The following is a 15,235-nucleotide window of genomic DNA, read 5'->3' as shown; positions in this document are numbered from 1 at the left end:
ACTTATACATATACCTTGCTGTGTTCTGCCTCATTTAGGCCCCCAAACAAGAAACCAGCTGACCGGGGTCAGAAACCTCTGAAAACATGAGTCAGACTAAGTTGACTTTCCCAGGTTTAAGTTGATCTTCTTAGGTATTTTGTCACACTAACAGAAACAGACACTGCTGCCAGGTTTATGCTTTCCACTTCACAGCAGAGGACATGGATGTAGCTGTCAGTGTCTGGAAGTGGCAGGCACAGTACTACATCTGACCAGGGCTCCTGCCTGCCCTGTGTTGGCTTCCTTTGTCCTTACCTATCCTGTCCTGTTCCACAGACTCGCCACATCACCCTGGGTGTTTCTCTCTGTTCTTCGTGGAGCTGTTTCCTTGATGTCATAGTTTTAATATAGTGTCTTCCATAGGCTCATATATGTTTGCTTTGTGTCATGGGTTTGATCTGAAATGCTTCCACAGGCTCATATTCTGAATGATCTGTCCTCAGCTTATGGTGCGCTATTGTAGAACATGTAGGAAGCAGAGTCTGGTTAGCAGAAGGAGGTCATTAGGGGTGGGCTTTGAAGGTTATACCTGCCTGTGACGGTTTCCGTAGGTATAGGGAATGGCACTATTAGGTGGTGTGCCCTTATTGGAGGAAGTGTCACTGGAGGCTGGCTTTGAGGTTTCAGATATTCAAGTGAGGCCCAGTGTTACTCTCTCCTCCTGCTGCCTGTCAATCTAGATATAGAACTTGTAGCTATGACTCCAGCACCATGTCTGCCTGCCTGATGTCATGTTTCCCACCATAATAATGGACTAAACCTCTGAAATGTAAGCTAGCCACAATTAAGTGTTTTCCTTTATAAGAGTTGCCATGGTCATGATGTCTCTTCACAGCAATAGGAACTGGTCACTCTAGATGCGGTGTGGACAATAGACCAAAGATAGGATTCTACCCAAGTTTCAACTTAAACCAATGTGTTTATTGGGGTGAGGAGTTACTTATAAGGAGTGTGGGTGACCCTCAAACAATGTCATCACCTAAAAGCCCCACCCTATGATGGGTGATGATCTCATGGATGTTAGATCATGGACACCTGGCTTCAGTCAACTTCACACTTGAGTATGTCTCAAGATCCTAATAGTTTCTGGGCAGGAGGGAGTGGTATCCCAGGTGAGGATATAGCTACCTCTTCTCCCTAAACTATGGAGCATTAACAGCCCCATGGCCATTATCTAAAACCTGGCTATCACCATCTGGTTCCATGCATTTCATTATCATGACCATGGAGCCAAAGTCTTCTTTGTTCCACAAAAACCCAGAGGAAGTTAGTTTCGTTTACCATCCAGCCTCCCACATTCACCACCTTATGCTCCTGATGCCATAGACATAGCCACTCCTCCATGTTGTGATAGTCCAGAATCTCTCTGAAACCATGGTGTCTGGCTACACAATGTAAAAGTCACTAGCATACTAGGTAGAATCTCTCCTTCCCTTGCCACACCATGCGGATCATGGGAGGACTCAGGGCCAAACTCTTCATCTCTGTGGACAAGCAGGCAGAGAGCACCCTACTGGACCTAATGGTTAGCAAACACCTGTATTTCAGAGGGGTGTCGAATAGTTTGCAAATGCTTGTGCTTCAGAGGAGTATTGATGTACTTGTGGCCCACCCTTAGTCCAACTGAAGAGTCTGGGTTCCTGGGGCTGGTAACCATGGGCTCTGAAAAGCAAAGGGGGACAGTGAAGTTGTTCCACATGACCTAGAAAGAACTGGAGGTCTGTTCCAGAATGTTCTATAGGGACTATGAGGCTGCTGAAGAACATTCTAGAAGGGACTTCAAGTCCATCCCAGAATGGTCTAGAGGGGGTGATGAGGTTGTTTCAGAATGTTCTAGAAGATACTGTAAGAGGCACTCGGGTATTATTCAGTCAGTGGCATGCACACATGTCCCTCGTCCTGCCAATTAAATATGGTATAAATGAACAAATGCAAATGCTTGTCTTGCAGGCACAAGGACCTGAGTTTGATTCCTAAAACTATAAAAATGCCAGGCATGGTAGTGCATGCTTGTAATCCCAGTATTGGGGAGGAAGAGACAGAAAGCTGTCTGGGACTCTCTAACTAGACAGTCTAGTTTAACTGGTGAGCTCCAGGTCAGTAAGAGACTATTTCAAAGCAGGACAAGCATTCCTGAGGATGACAACTGGTATTGTCCTACAGCCTCTACACACTCATGTGTGCATACATAATAACATTTAAAAATATGCTCCAGAATGTTCTGAAGGGAATGGCAAGGCTATTTTCAGAACATAGAGGGCAATACAGATGCTGGGCATAGGGATCCAAATGCCAGAGCATTGGGTGTGTGGGTGGGTGGAGCTTGCTGACAGAAAAGTGTAAGTGCTCCTGGTGTTCCTTAAGACCAGATATCCTGGCCTGGAGCCTTTACTGGATGGCAGGGGGTGGGGGAGCAGGGCTGGGATCGTCATATTTCTGTGTTGGTGGCAGGGTGATGTCAGGTCTTATTAAAGACTAGAAGTGTTGTCACCCCACACTTCCACAGAGCTTCCTGTGGAGGCCACATCTGCCCCTACTGGGCACAGGTAACACATCCATGGTGGGAGATATAGATACATTGGGACCCTATGGTGCTGAAAGACTCTTCTAGAGAGAGGGGGGCCTACCGTGGGGTCAGGGTGTATCTGCCTTTTCGATCCAAGCCACAGTAAGAGTGAATGGCAAACCAGAGGAAGGCGCAGAGCATCATAGCATACACCTGGAGCAATAGGGAGAGATGCCCAGGAGTCAACAGCCACCAACAGTCCCCTGCTGGTAGATTCTTACCAGTTCCAGGAAGGTTTCTAGGATTGGGAAATGGAGGGCAGGAGATAGACACCAGACCACCTCCCTGGGTCAGGGGCTAGCTCCTCCCTGCTGACTGGGCCTGGAAGATCCTGGTAGTGCCATGGTTAGAGTGCTGGCCTGGGGCAGTAACCCGGGACTGCTTCTATCTGGGAAGGGGCAAAGCAGGGAAGGCTAGAAGGAGGACAAGGAAGGAAATGGTGGCTACCGTGAGGATCAGGCTGGTGCAGGTCAGGGTGGAGGCGATACTATAGTGTGTCCACAGAAAGTTCCCGATGCTCTGTAGGCAGTCCTGGACAAAGCAGCATGCATAGTTGATTGGACACCTTGGCTGGCCCTCCCTGTATAGTGTGCCCAGTTTTTCCCATTCCACTCTTCTCCTAGAAGCCCCTGGGGCTGCTTGGTTTGCTCAACCAGTGCTGAGGCCAGGGCAGTCAAGGTATGCACCTTCCCAAGCAGAACTGCTGAACAGTCTGGGAAAGAGGCTTTATGAACCTTGAGACTGAGGACATGGCACCTGTGTCTGTGGGGATAGTGGCCCACTGCCCTGGAGGGCAGGGAACACCTTCCTCCTCTGTTGTAGCTGCGCTGAGCTCCACCAGTGGACCAGTTTGTCCCCAGGCAGTCCGGAGTGGAAGTACTCTAGTCCCCAGAGGCTGCTGTTGGTGGTGAGAGCAGAAAATCTGGAGCTGGGGGCCTGACTCTAGAAAGAGTCTCTCTTTCTAGAAACTGGGAGGTGACAGCTGGCCTCTGAGACATTCAGATGTTGGCATTTTTGTTGGGGATAGCATTTGGGGAGGGTAAGGATAGGCTGGACCAAGAAAGCCCTACAGGGTGCTTTCTTGCCTTTTAGAAAGCAAGTGATCCCCTTGCTGTCCTGAGCTGGCCTGAGCTGGCCTTGGCTTTTCTTCCACCAGGGGTCCTTTGCAGCCTAACTGTGGTCCCTTGGTCCCTTGCCACTCTGAGCTGTTTTGTATTTGGGAATCTGAGGACTGTTCTTGGGTGGATGGGGCTCCCTCACTCTCATCCCCTTCCCAGCAGGCCAGCTCTCTTCCCTGCTGGGCCTTGAGCCATTCCCCACCCTCTCGTTTCTTGGAGGGTGGCCAGACATCTCTCCCCATGAGATAGGGCTGGTTTGTTTCCAGAATAGGAGGGGGATGGGACAAAGGGGGGCTGGGTAGGGAGAGAGGATGAAGGGGGAGGGGAGAGTGAGTCAGGGCCTAGTCCTCAGGGCAGAAGGGCTGCTCCCTGCCCTTCACCTAGCACTTTCTGGGAACCCTGGGGACCCCTTCCTACTCCCCCTAAATAGCTGACCACACTGTTAGATAGAGCCTTAGTTTTAAGCTCCTAGAAGCTTCAGAGGGAAGGGTGGGGGAGGAGCTTGATGGCCTGGGGAAGCCTCATGAAGGAGGGGAATGGTGGGCAGGACACATGCCTGATCCAAGCCTGCAGAAGGGAGTCGGGTGAAGGATTGGGGTCAAGCTGGCCATCTTTCCCCACCATGACCCCCTATCATGGTGGGGGGGGGTTACATCCCTGAGACTTTAGGGCAGACTCCAAGATATAAGAGGCCAAAGGGACAAAGAGGATGAAGATGTCCTTTCACAGAACATGAAGTCCCAACCCTCATTTGACTGGAGTGCAAAAGCCCACATCTCCCTCCTCCTTACCTCTCTCATGGCCTTCTGGCCCTGACACAGGACAGCTCCAGTGCTCATGAGACGCCCAAAAGGAGACTTCTTCCCACAACACAGAAACTGCAGGACAGACCAGAGGGGAACAGAGCGTGGGCAGGACTGACTAATGGGAAAGTAAGGCACCAAAGCACAAGTAACCTGGGGGATTCTGCAACCTGGGCGCCCAAGAGACCAGAGCCAGGGCTTAGGATCACAGCTGCTTCTGGAAAATATAGCTACCAGTGGCTTGGCCCTGGTGATGGAACAACGTGACTCTCTGAGGGTCTTCTCTTATAGCAGGGCCCCTTTGCCTGCCTGATAAACTGAACACATACTTCCGCGATGAGTACCCAATTCCTTCTTGAAATTCCCAGTCCATGTTGAACAAGGGCATTGCCCTTTTATTTTGCACTTACATTGATTGGTTAGCCAGTTCTATTAGGGATAGAGGAGGATGGGTCAGAGCTCAATTATCTGCCCACAATGGAACCTGTGTCCTGGGACCTCCTCTTGAAGCCTGGACAGTATGGCTGACTCTAGAGGACATCTGGCACTCCATTCTGTGGAGTGCAGCAAGTATGACCACCCTGTCCCTGGCTCACCGTGTCCTGGATGGTGGCCAGTTCCTGCCACCAGCTGCTAAATGGGCTCTTCATTGCCTGATCATACACGAGGTCATAGGTGTCCAATACTGCATCCTCCACCTGCACCAAGAGCATCACAGGAGACAATGGCCTGAGGGAGACCCAGGGAAACTCACATCTGGGCCTCCTTCTTCAGGAACTTTCTTCCTACCATGGCAATCCTGTTACTTGCCTGCTGTCCCTGAGACTCCCAAGAGGTAAAGAAAAGACCAGTAGATCTCAGCTACCCACTCTTAGTGGTAGCTTCTGGGTAGCGTGGGGTGGCATCCCGGTGCTACTGCTCATCTAGATATAGGCAATAGGTCTAGCCTGATGAGAAGCTTGAACAAAGGCCTGGCCTAGTTCATCAGTTCCCTAAGGTGTTTGTGGACCCTTCTCCAGAACTACCCAGAATACTGGGAAGATGAGTTTTGATTCAGGGAAGGTAGGGGCACCTGGGGTCAGATCCAGGTAGACAGGCAGAGGAAGAAGGAAGCTGGGTGGGGTTAAGGCTGGCCTTGCTTTTGCTCCACACACAAACAGCCTAGACTTTTTTTTTTTTTTTTTTTTTTTGCTTCTGTCTCCTAGCAGTTTCCCTAATCTATTCAATCCCTACCCCAAGATGCCCTCCCCTAAGCCAAATATGTTTTCAGAGACAAGCTGGAATTTCATCTCTTCCAGGAAGGCATCCTAGATATGTAGGGCTCACTGGTCTCCTGCCCAGGGCAAGTCCTCCTAAGTCTTTCTGTTTGAAGGCCCTGAGTCCTCCCCACTCCCAGCTTCATGTCAGGCCAGTAGCCAGGTCACACAGAGGGTTGTCCTGAATGGCTGGGATGGTGTTGAAGCCCTATGCCTCCTCTGGTCACTCATGCCTTTCAGAAAGGAAAGATGTCTGTCCCACAGCCTGGTGTTCACTATGGGCCTCATTCACCAGCTGCCTGCAGGTCATAGTGGGCAGGTAGACAGAGGTGCTTGGTTAGTCTAGTCCAGTCTCAAGGCCCCTGCAGGAGCCAGGGGAATTCCGTGCTAACTGCTGGTCCTGGCACCGATTCCTCCCTCTCCATCAATGCAACAGAGCCAGATTGCCCCATGAGTCATCCCCAGCTCAGCATGCCCAGGCCCTCCCCCACCCAAGGCAGGTGCCAAGCTGGCCTTGGTTGTTGGTCCATTTGGGCCCGAGCTCTCTCATGGGCTCAGCTTGTTCGAGCCTATGAGGTTACTGTGTCCTTAAGAGAGAAATCCTGGGGAGCACTGGGGATGCCTGGAGCTGGTCTGCGGTGGGTGGGGCAGTAGTCAAAACAAGCAGGCCCTATTGGACTAGCCCTTTTGCACCATTCCCTGGCACAATTGACTTTATTACCCTTGTCGGTCCTACCACTTTTCAGGGATGTCCCAGTGCCCGGGGGCCCTCTGTGCACTGTCATTCCTACAGGACAATAGAGATGACATCAGCTCTAGAGCTCAGCTCAGCTTGGTTCTGCCCAGCATCCAACCCCCACATGAGCAGAACAACAGAGGCCTACCCTGGGTGGGGGATTCAGAACCTGACCTTGGGGCCTTAGAGACCAGGCTGGACTCTGCAGAGCCCAACACTGGGGTAGGGGGTACTACATTGCCATCTGCACCCATTTTGGCATTCAGGGTGATCCGTGAGAGACTCGAGGCTGGAGTTTTTTCATGGGAATAGAGAGGGTGGACTAGAGGCTTCTTAAACCAGGGCCCCAAGCCTCCATATCACGTATCCAGAGGTCCCTCCCAGCAAGGATCTGTGTCCACAGGGCTGGCAAGCAGCTTCTGGGGTACAGACTCTCCTTTGTAAGTGTGTTGTCCTGTGTGGGGGTTGGAGGAAGCCCTGAGTATATGAAGTCCTGAGTGGGTGTTTGTTGTCAAGGACCAAAGCCTTAGACCCATGAGGTGTTGGTGAAGCCTCCCACCCTGCGAGTCTCACTAAGACTAGCTAAAGCCGCCTCCTTGTCCAGCTGTATATGATAAACCTTCTCGCTGCCTTGTTTATCTGCTTGTAATAACTCTGCCTCTTTGTTCAGCTGGGGGAGCAAAGGGACTGAAGCTTATCCACCTGACTCCAAACCACCCGACTCCAACTTTCCTGTGTGTGTCTGTCCTTCATTCCCTTGCCACCCCAGTCAGGTCAATCCCTCGAGCTGTGCAGGAAGCAGCAGTCCAGGGTTCTGCAGATGGAGGACCGATGTCTAAGTTATCCCCCATCTCTCTTCCTGAGACCAGGACACTGTGATAGCTGACTGGGATTGATGACTTCCCTCCCCCATGTTTGCCAGCTCAGGGTAGTACATGCAGCCATGGCCAGGAGAACCCCACTTGGAGCTGCAGGTGGCTTGTGGACCAGCACTGGGTCCTGAGGCTACATAGACATGTCTGTTCTACACTTGCTCTTGACATGAATTATTAAGGAAAGCTAAACAATTCATTTTCCTCTCCTTGGGGACAGTGGGAGATTGTGGCAGAGTAGCTCTGAAGCCGCAGTGAGGGTGTAATGAATAGCCCTATCACTCTGTATCCATCTCATAGCAGCCTGGGCCACACTGCTAGCCTCCCCAACCTTGGATGCCTGCCGAGGCTTGTGTCCTGGGAGGGGGCTCAGGAAAGAGCACCCCATCCCTCACTTCAGGCCAGAGCCTGTGACTACAGAGATAGTCAAGGTCTCTTCTTCGTCTGTCCTTACCTTCTTGCTAGACCCTTGCTGTACGATGTCTTGGGGATCTTTCCAGGGAGGTTTAGGGGAGCTGGGGTGACTTCTAAGCATTCCTAGTTGATTCCTGTATCTTTTCTTATCCATGTGGCTGTGGGCAGCTGGGATGAACAAGTCTAAGGTCATGTCCTCTTTGGCCTGGATTGGCCCACTGCTAAGGAGGACATGGGATGATGGGAGGATGTTTTGGTGATTCTGTGCAAACTGTGCTTGGTACCACACAGGGCTACATTCCAGACAACCTAGAAGTACAGAGGAGTCTGCCCCACCCCCACCCCCCACTGCTGGTTCATCTCTACCATGCAGTATCTCTCCTGCAGGGCCTTCTACTTTCCATCTACAGAAGCAGACACAGAGGCCCAGGGAGGATAAAGGACTTGTCCAAGGCTGGCCTGCTGCCCTTGATTTCAAAGCTAGGTTGCTTTCACCCAGGCTAACTCCAGGCAGTTCACCAGGGCTCACATGGGCCCTGTTGGAAGTCAAAACTCCAAGACAATAAATAGGCCAGCAGGTCAGGGTCCAAGAGGAAGCCCCTGCCTACTTAGGGTCAGGCAGGCTTTGGGATTGGAGTAAGAGGCACCTTCCCTTCTGTAGATTAAACTCTAGTTGATGCCTGTCCTCAGTCCCTGTGAAGCCTTTTCCTGTTCTGCACCCCAAATTTAGGGCTCAAAATATAAACACAGCTTTAGAACAGGGAGATGGGTCACAGCTGCCACAGGCCAACCCAAGGACAGCCCCTGATACCTGTTAGCTGTCTTGACTGAGGCCACCCACGCTGTGCCCCAGACCTCCAGCCATCCAGACCACTCGTCAGTGGACAGGGAATGTTCTGCCAAAATGCTGCTTGGTCCTGCTGCCTCAGGCAAGATGCTGAACACCCATGCCCTTAAGCTATTGTGGGGGTTCAGCTCTCTTCCAGATCCTCTGGACCATAGAAAAATATTTTCCCCTTTAATATCAGGATTGGGGTTTAATATCAGCTTTTGGGGTTGAGGTGAGCCTTTGGGGAATCTCCTTGGGCAGAAAGGAAGGGTGTAACAGAAACTCTGGGTAAAGAGCCTGAGTGGTCCAGGTAGAGGGTCCTGGCTGCACTTACCTGGGTGGGGTTGTGGAATCTCCAGAAGGCCACTTGTACCAGGATGCAGAATGACAAGGCAAAGCACACGAAACCCTGGAGACAGAGATAGCCTGGTCAGTGCACAGCCAGGTATGTGGCCTGGGGAGGTAGGGCAGGGTACCAGGTAGGTAAATTCCCCAGCTGGACTGGGCTAAGCTGCTGGCTTGAGCCCCATTAAATACTACTTGTTTGGGGGAGGCTCTTTCCTTCCCCAGGCTCTATGTGCCTCTGGAGGACCTGTGACCTAAGGGTAGGTCTTTCCAACATGGTGGGGGCACTAGTCCACCAGGGCTACTTCTAGGAGGGGCAGTGCCTCCCTGTATCTGAAAAATTGGCCGTTGCTTTATGTATGTTTATGTATGGGGAGGCCAGAAGGACGTGTTTGATCTTCTGGAACGGGGGCCACAAGTTGTTCTGTGTGGATCCTGGTGAACTGAACTTGGCTCCTCTGGAAGAGCAGGCAGTTGTTTCTCCAGTCCCATTCACCTAACTGCCCATCCTTTCCTTTGAGGTGGGCTGGCCTTGAGCCCATGATCCTCCTGCCTGTATCTCCTCAGTCCTGTGATTACAGTTGTACACAACCACTAGTGACTCAACCAAAGACGTCAAGCACGCTAGGCAAGCACTCTATCAACTGACCCACTACCCAGCCAGAAATGCCTCTCTTGAAGGCTTGGAGCAGCGACCTCATACAGGGTGCCTTCTATGAGCTCTTTGTTTTGTTTCTGAAACATGTTTCCAAGGAGACCCTAACCTCTACAGCCTGACGCATAGAGGACCACAGCCCACAACCCCGGGCATAGGTTGACTGTGGCCTTCCTCCCCTCATGAGTTTCCCACCCTTCCTCTACACCACGGTCTGGGTCTCTGTGGTCACCCCACTCTTACTCCTCACCCCAAGTACTAAAAAGGAAACTCTTTACACACTCCATCCTTTCCTTTAGCCAGGGTATAACTTCTGATTTTCTTAACAGATCTCTCCCCTGACTGTGTACTGGTACAAGTCCCTAAACTTCTGAATAGTTTCAAAGGTTCACTCTAGACTAGGAACCCTAATCCTTAATAGAGCCCTCAAACATCCCCTCTGATGAACTTGGATATGGGTACCCTCTGAGCCTCTGCCTAATGCTTGTGATTGTCAGCCCCAGTGCCCTGCACAGAGACCCCTGTGTGACCTTTGAGCCTTCTACATCAACCACCACCTCACTCCCAAGTGTCTCTAGCATGTCGTTCAATGGATATGGGTAGCTGTGGCCTAGCTGTCTTAACCAAGCCTAACTCAGGGGTCATCCCCATGAGGAAAATTGACCAGTATGCAGAGCAACCTACAGTCATAGGCCTGGATGCTAGAAACAAATAGCCATGGCAGGGCCAGCTTAGCTCTCCCAAGAGTGTGGAAAGAGCTGGGGTCACGTGCACTGCCTCTCAAACTTGGGAGGGTGTGGGGTCTGCAGGGGTGGGGTACTCCTCCCCTGCTTTCTCCTGCTTGTTCCATACCTGCATCACTATCTTGAGCTGCCTGCTGTTTCTGCGTCCCTCTCCTTTCCCATCTTGCCTTCTCTGATCTCTTCCACCTTTCCTCCTGCTCTTCCTCCCTCCTCTTTCCTCTTCTGGCAGTCGAGGGCTGCGTTCCCCATCTGGAAGCCATTCCTCAACTCTGCCTCCCAGCTGAGGCTGCAAGCCAGCCCAAGAGTTCAGCTCTTCCAGAAACCATTTCATTCTCAAGAGGGAGTTTCTCCCCCTTTCTCTCTCTCCCCATTTCTGTCTTTGCCTCTCTGTGTCTTTTTCTGGCTCGTTGTCTCTGTCTCTCTATCTCCCTCTCTCTGCATCTCTCCCTCTCTCTTCTCTGTCTTATCACTCTGTCTCTGTCTGTCTCTCTCTGTGGTGTGTGTGTGTGTGTGTGTGTGTGTGTATGCAGAAAAGGTCTTAAAGCTTACATAGTGCAGAGAGAGGTTAGGCCAAGCCTAACTGTGACCATTTTTCTCTCTAGTCATTCTAAATGAAAATAAATGAATAAATAAACGTGTAAACAACTTGAATCTGCTTCCTGCAGCTAGCTAGCTCTTTCATTTCCTATGTTACAGAAGGCGGGGCCGGAAAGAGCAGGGAGGGGGCCAGTGGGCACAGAGTCACAATGGGGGATGTTTCCACTCCCTAGACCCTTTTATATGTGCTTACATGTGCACCGGCATGCAAGCTACAGGGCCATGGCAAACAGGACAGACAGCAGACAGCACCCACCACACACACAAACAGGTACAAGTATAAACATGCCACAAGGGGCTGTGACAGTAGAACTTTCAGTGACCCTGTAGTGACAGAACTGGGCTTACTGTCTGCTGGGGTAGAGGGTGCTGGGATTCAGGAAGTGCAGAGCCTACACTGGGCCTGCAGTGACCTTGAGAACAGCTCTGAACAGGAGGCTTCTGGCTGTGCCTTTTAGTCTGACCCACATAACAGTGCCACACCAGGCCCTAAGTCTGTTAGGGATGTGGAACTGAGGCCTCGGGTGGCCTGGGTGGGTTCTAATGCTCCAGGAATCCATAGCTCACAGATCAAGTGCCAAGCAGGACATGGGAGGAGCTTGGGAAGGCTGAGATGGGATAGGCTGATCTGGAGCTGGGCCCCTTGGCCCAGCTGCCTACAGCTGCCTGCTTTACAGTCTTCATGTTGACTATGGTGCCCCCTGGTGGCTGAAGTCATGTTCAGGCTCAGGCCTCTCAGGCTGTATTCTGCTTACCCCTGCCTCCATCTTGTCTTTCCTCTATGCTGCCCTCTAGCAAGGCACAAATCCTCTGGAGCCACAATCCACCATCTCTGTGACCTCTTCACTAGGATCTCCCTCAGGGCCCTAAATCCAGGCTGTCTTTATTTAGTGTTTTATTCATGACCAGCATTGTCCCTGCCCTGCCCCTCTGTCGTCAGAGCAAGAATCCCTGAAAGCCTAGAGCTTCCAGGTTCTGCCTAGTCCACCATCCAGGCCCACCCAGGTCTGGGTGGTTCCTGCAGCTAGGTAGGCCTCCCTGTCTTTGGAGGCCTAGGGTCATCAGCAAACATACCGAGCATGAAGATGAGATCGCAAAGTTTCATTTCAGTCTATGTAGGAAGCAACACTTCCAGCTCAGCTTCCTGAAGGCTCCTGGATTCCCCCAATCACTCACAGGCAGAGGATGAGAGTTCTATAAGCAGGGGCACAAGGGTGGATGGAGGAGGGAAACTTTATACCTGGGATGGAGCGGGCAGATGAGAGATCAGCGCATCAGGAAGGAGCTGACCCAGTTCAGATGACTGGGAAAGCCTGGATCAAACAGGGCCAGGGTGGCCATGGGGAGGGTCCTAGCAGATAGAATCTGGACTGACTATTGGGTGTGGTAGGGGCACACTAAGGCACCCATGTGGAGAAATAGTTACAGCAGCAGCGAGGGCTTTCTTCTTTGGGGTTGTGAAAACTTCCCTGTAATGGCTAGGCCGGGTTAGTGGACCTGTGAGAAGGAAGGCCAGGCTGCAGAATCAGCTTCAGGGACCCCCTCATCCCTGGTTGTTATCCTAATGGGAAATGGAATTCATCCAGACCTGGCAAATACCAGAACCAGGGCCTGGTAGGGCCTTTGGAGATGGTCTCAGGGCTGAGAAGGCCAACTCTCCTCCAGGGGCCCTGCAGAACCATTGTTAGATCTGAGGAAGACAGGGTGATGTGGAACTCCATGGAGGCTTCTCAATAACCCAGGAGAAGGCTCTTGACTGGCTCAGGTGGGAGCGTCCTGATTGGGCAAGTGGGAAGCGCTGTGTAGGTGGAGGGACTTAATGGAGCCTATTCCCTGACCTTTGCTTCTTTCTGGATGCTTCTGCTGGGGTCAGGCAGCTCCCTGGGCTTATTTCTCTTCAGTTCTTATCCCAACTTATGCAAGTTTTAAAGCTGGGGTCATCTGGCAGCACACAGAACTTACCGCAGCCATGAGACCATGGGCCTCCCTCACAGCGGCTATGGTGCTCAGGCCAGCGCCCAGACTCAGTAGACCTGCTAGGCTGATCGCCACGTAGAAGGCTGTGGGAAGGGAGAGGCAAAGGATAAGGGATCTAGCACAGGGACTGGGCATAGAGAGTTAAATCTGAAATCTACTTTGAGGTTTCAGAGAGCTAAAGCTGAACTTCTGGCCCGAAAAGAAGGGGTATCTCATAGCCTGATAGCCTGTTTCCTCCCAAGGCTGGGAAGGCAGAGGTAGGAGCAGAGAGCAAGCTAGGGGGTCACACTCCTTTCCCCATTTCTCCTGCCTTCCCTGCCTCACAGACTATCTTGAAGCCACATCCTCACACTGTAGTGACAGGTGGCGGTGTGGGGTTGTGACCTTATCAGTCCAGGCCCAGGCCCCAGGCTTCCTGCCTGGGTGGGGCTTAGAGCCTTGGAAAGCAGGGGGCCTAGAGACTGAGGCTGCCAATTCCACATTCAGGGGCCTCACTTTCTCCCAACCTTTCGTACTGGGTGGTCACCTCCCTAGGTTCCTTGCATTCCTACCAGGAACACCTGCCTCCTCATTAAAGTGGCCGTGCTCTTGTGGAAGGGAGCCCTCTGGCAGGCTTGGCCCTAGCTGGGCATTTTCTGCCCTCTTAATGTGGTATTCACTGCTGAGTCTCACAGGCCATCTGATCCCTGCCCTGACAGTACAGATCTGGGGGCTGCCACAGCTTGAACACTCCCATGTGGCAGAAGAATCAGGACAGGAGTGCCCAATGTTGCCTAAATCTCCCCACTTTTGTTAGTGAAACCAGGGCACTGGGGTGTTCCCTCCTGGGCCCCAGATTCTGATTTCTGCCCAGAGCTAGCTCCTCTGGACAGCCTAGAGCTGGGAAGTCAGGTCAGTCCCTCCCAGATGGTTTTGGCCCTGGGGCCCTCCCACCTCTGCTCCACAGCCATTTCTGGCCTCACTTACCCCAATAATGCATTGCTTCATAGGGGTTCCTCTCCAAGGATACGTGGCCAATGACAGTAAAGTGGTCTCCAAAGTGAGTGACAATTGCCATCGTGGCGGTAGATAGGGCCAGAAGCTGAGAGTGAAGTGGGCTCACCGTTAGAGCTGGGGACAGTGGCAAAGGCCCTCCCACAATGACAGAGTGTAGGGCCTGGGCTTCTAGGCACCCCAGCCTGGCTTCTTCCACGAGCAAGGCAGCTGCAGGAGGCCTGCATGTTTCTGTGGATGAGGGGGACAAGTCCTGCAGACATGCTAACACACACACACACACACACACACACACACACACACACACACACAAGTATGAAGCACACATACATGTGCCCATTTTCTCTACAGGCCCAGAAGATCACATCAAACTGTCTGCAGAAACTCTGCAGTCCCTGTCCTCTCCTGGATCCCAAGCAGCACCCTTCCTGCTGGTCCCTGAGCACTCCAAATCACCAGCCAACCAACCTAGCTTCTCCCAGGCTCTTCGCCGCCTCTTGGGGGACAGCTGTGCCTACAAGGTCAGGGGTTCACAGTTCTCTAAGGGTGGCCACCAGGGACCCAGACCCAGTATGCAGGACTGTGATGTGGAGGGGGGTAGATCACAGTGCTAGAAAGCCTGGGCATGGTGAATTATTTCCCCGAATGCCCACCTGCCCACCCACTCCTGTTCCACTTGCATGTTACCAAGACAAAGAAGTTGGTGGTCAGTATCTGGCATTTGGCAATCTTGATTCGTTTCCAGTGCTCCATGGTGCTCCTCTCCTCTCCTTTCTCTCTCTCCTCCTTCCCTCACTTCACCTCCCCCCTCTTCCCTTCCTTGCCACTCCCCTCCCTTCTGTGGTTCCCCACTGGGTGGGGACCTCAGACCACAGCTGACCCAGTAGGTAGGATGTGGCCTCCCATCTGTCAACAGCCCTTGTAACCCAGTGGCTGGGTTTGGGGAAGGAAGAAGGGCAACCAGGAAGGGGGGCAGTTTCTATACCTGCAGCTGCCCTGGCCATGCCCAAGACAACTGGGCTTTTGTAGGTGCATGAGGCCTCCCAGTCGGTGGGCTGGGCCACACTGCAGCACTGGGAGGGGGTGGAGTCTTAAGAGGAGAAGTAAGAGAAGAGCCCAATGCCAGGCGTTGGTTATGAGAGTGTACTAACCTGCCCAGCTGCACTAGAACCTTTCGTGTTTGGACTGGAGACTCTGTGTCCCCAAGTCCTCCTGGTGTTAATCCCCAAATAGGACTCCTGCAGGTGGTGACTGTCTCAAGATCTGATGCTTTTGGCCAGTTCATAATC

The 15,235-nt window shown here is 52.2% G+C and overlaps 1 protein-coding gene across 2 annotated transcripts; it reads right to left on the bottom strand.

The window, feature by feature from the left end:
• Nucleotides 1–941: 941 nt before the first annotated feature.
• On the bottom strand, nucleotides 942–14,941 carry Tspan32 (tetraspanin 32). 2 transcript variants are annotated; one of them, XM_051193450.1, is made up of 9 exons: nucleotides 14,634–14,939; nucleotides 13,920–14,034; nucleotides 12,939–13,036; nucleotides 8,971–9,045; nucleotides 5,126–5,227; nucleotides 4,518–4,604; nucleotides 3,056–3,139; nucleotides 2,670–2,761; nucleotides 942–1,704 (listed from the first exon to the last, which is right to left on the bottom strand). In XM_051193450.1, exons 1-9 carry the CDS (start codon nucleotides 14,697–14,699, stop codon nucleotides 1,587–1,589), a joined length of 837 nt encoding a protein of 278 aa, XP_051049407.1. In that variant the 5' UTR covers nucleotides 14,700–14,939; the 3' UTR covers nucleotides 942–1,586. The 2 variants fall into 2 exon arrangements, with proteins under 2 accessions (XP_051049407.1, XP_051049408.1); XM_051193451.1 differs by lacking the exon at nucleotides 5,126–5,227 and having other exon boundaries at nucleotides 14,634–14,941.
• Between the last annotated feature and the right edge of the window lie 294 nt (nucleotides 14,942–15,235).

This window comes from Phodopus roborovskii, unplaced genomic scaffold (genome assembly GCF_943737965.1).
Source record: "Phodopus roborovskii unplaced genomic scaffold, PHOROB, whole genome shotgun sequence".
In the NCBI taxonomy this organism is placed as follows: domain Eukaryota; kingdom Metazoa; phylum Chordata; class Mammalia; order Rodentia; family Cricetidae; genus Phodopus; species Phodopus roborovskii.
Note: the sequence above shows the minus strand (reverse complement) of the source record. Positions and strands in the feature narration are given on the sequence as shown.

What these genes read in the sequence shown, in the direction of transcription:
- Tspan32 (XM_051193450.1), bottom strand. Translation starts at nt 14,699, where the DNA reads ATGGAGCACTGGAAACGAATCAAGATTGCCAAATGCCAGATACTGACC. An exon ending in CCACCAACTTCTTTGTCTTG is followed by an intron (nt 14,035 to 14,633) that starts GTAACATGCAAG and finishes CTTCACTCTCAG; the next exon opens with CTTCTGGCCCTATCTACCGC. An exon ending in GCACCAGCCTGATCCTCACG is followed by an intron (nt 2,762 to 3,055) that starts GTAGCCACCATT and finishes CTATTGCTCCAG; the next exon opens with GTGTATGCTATGATGCTCTG.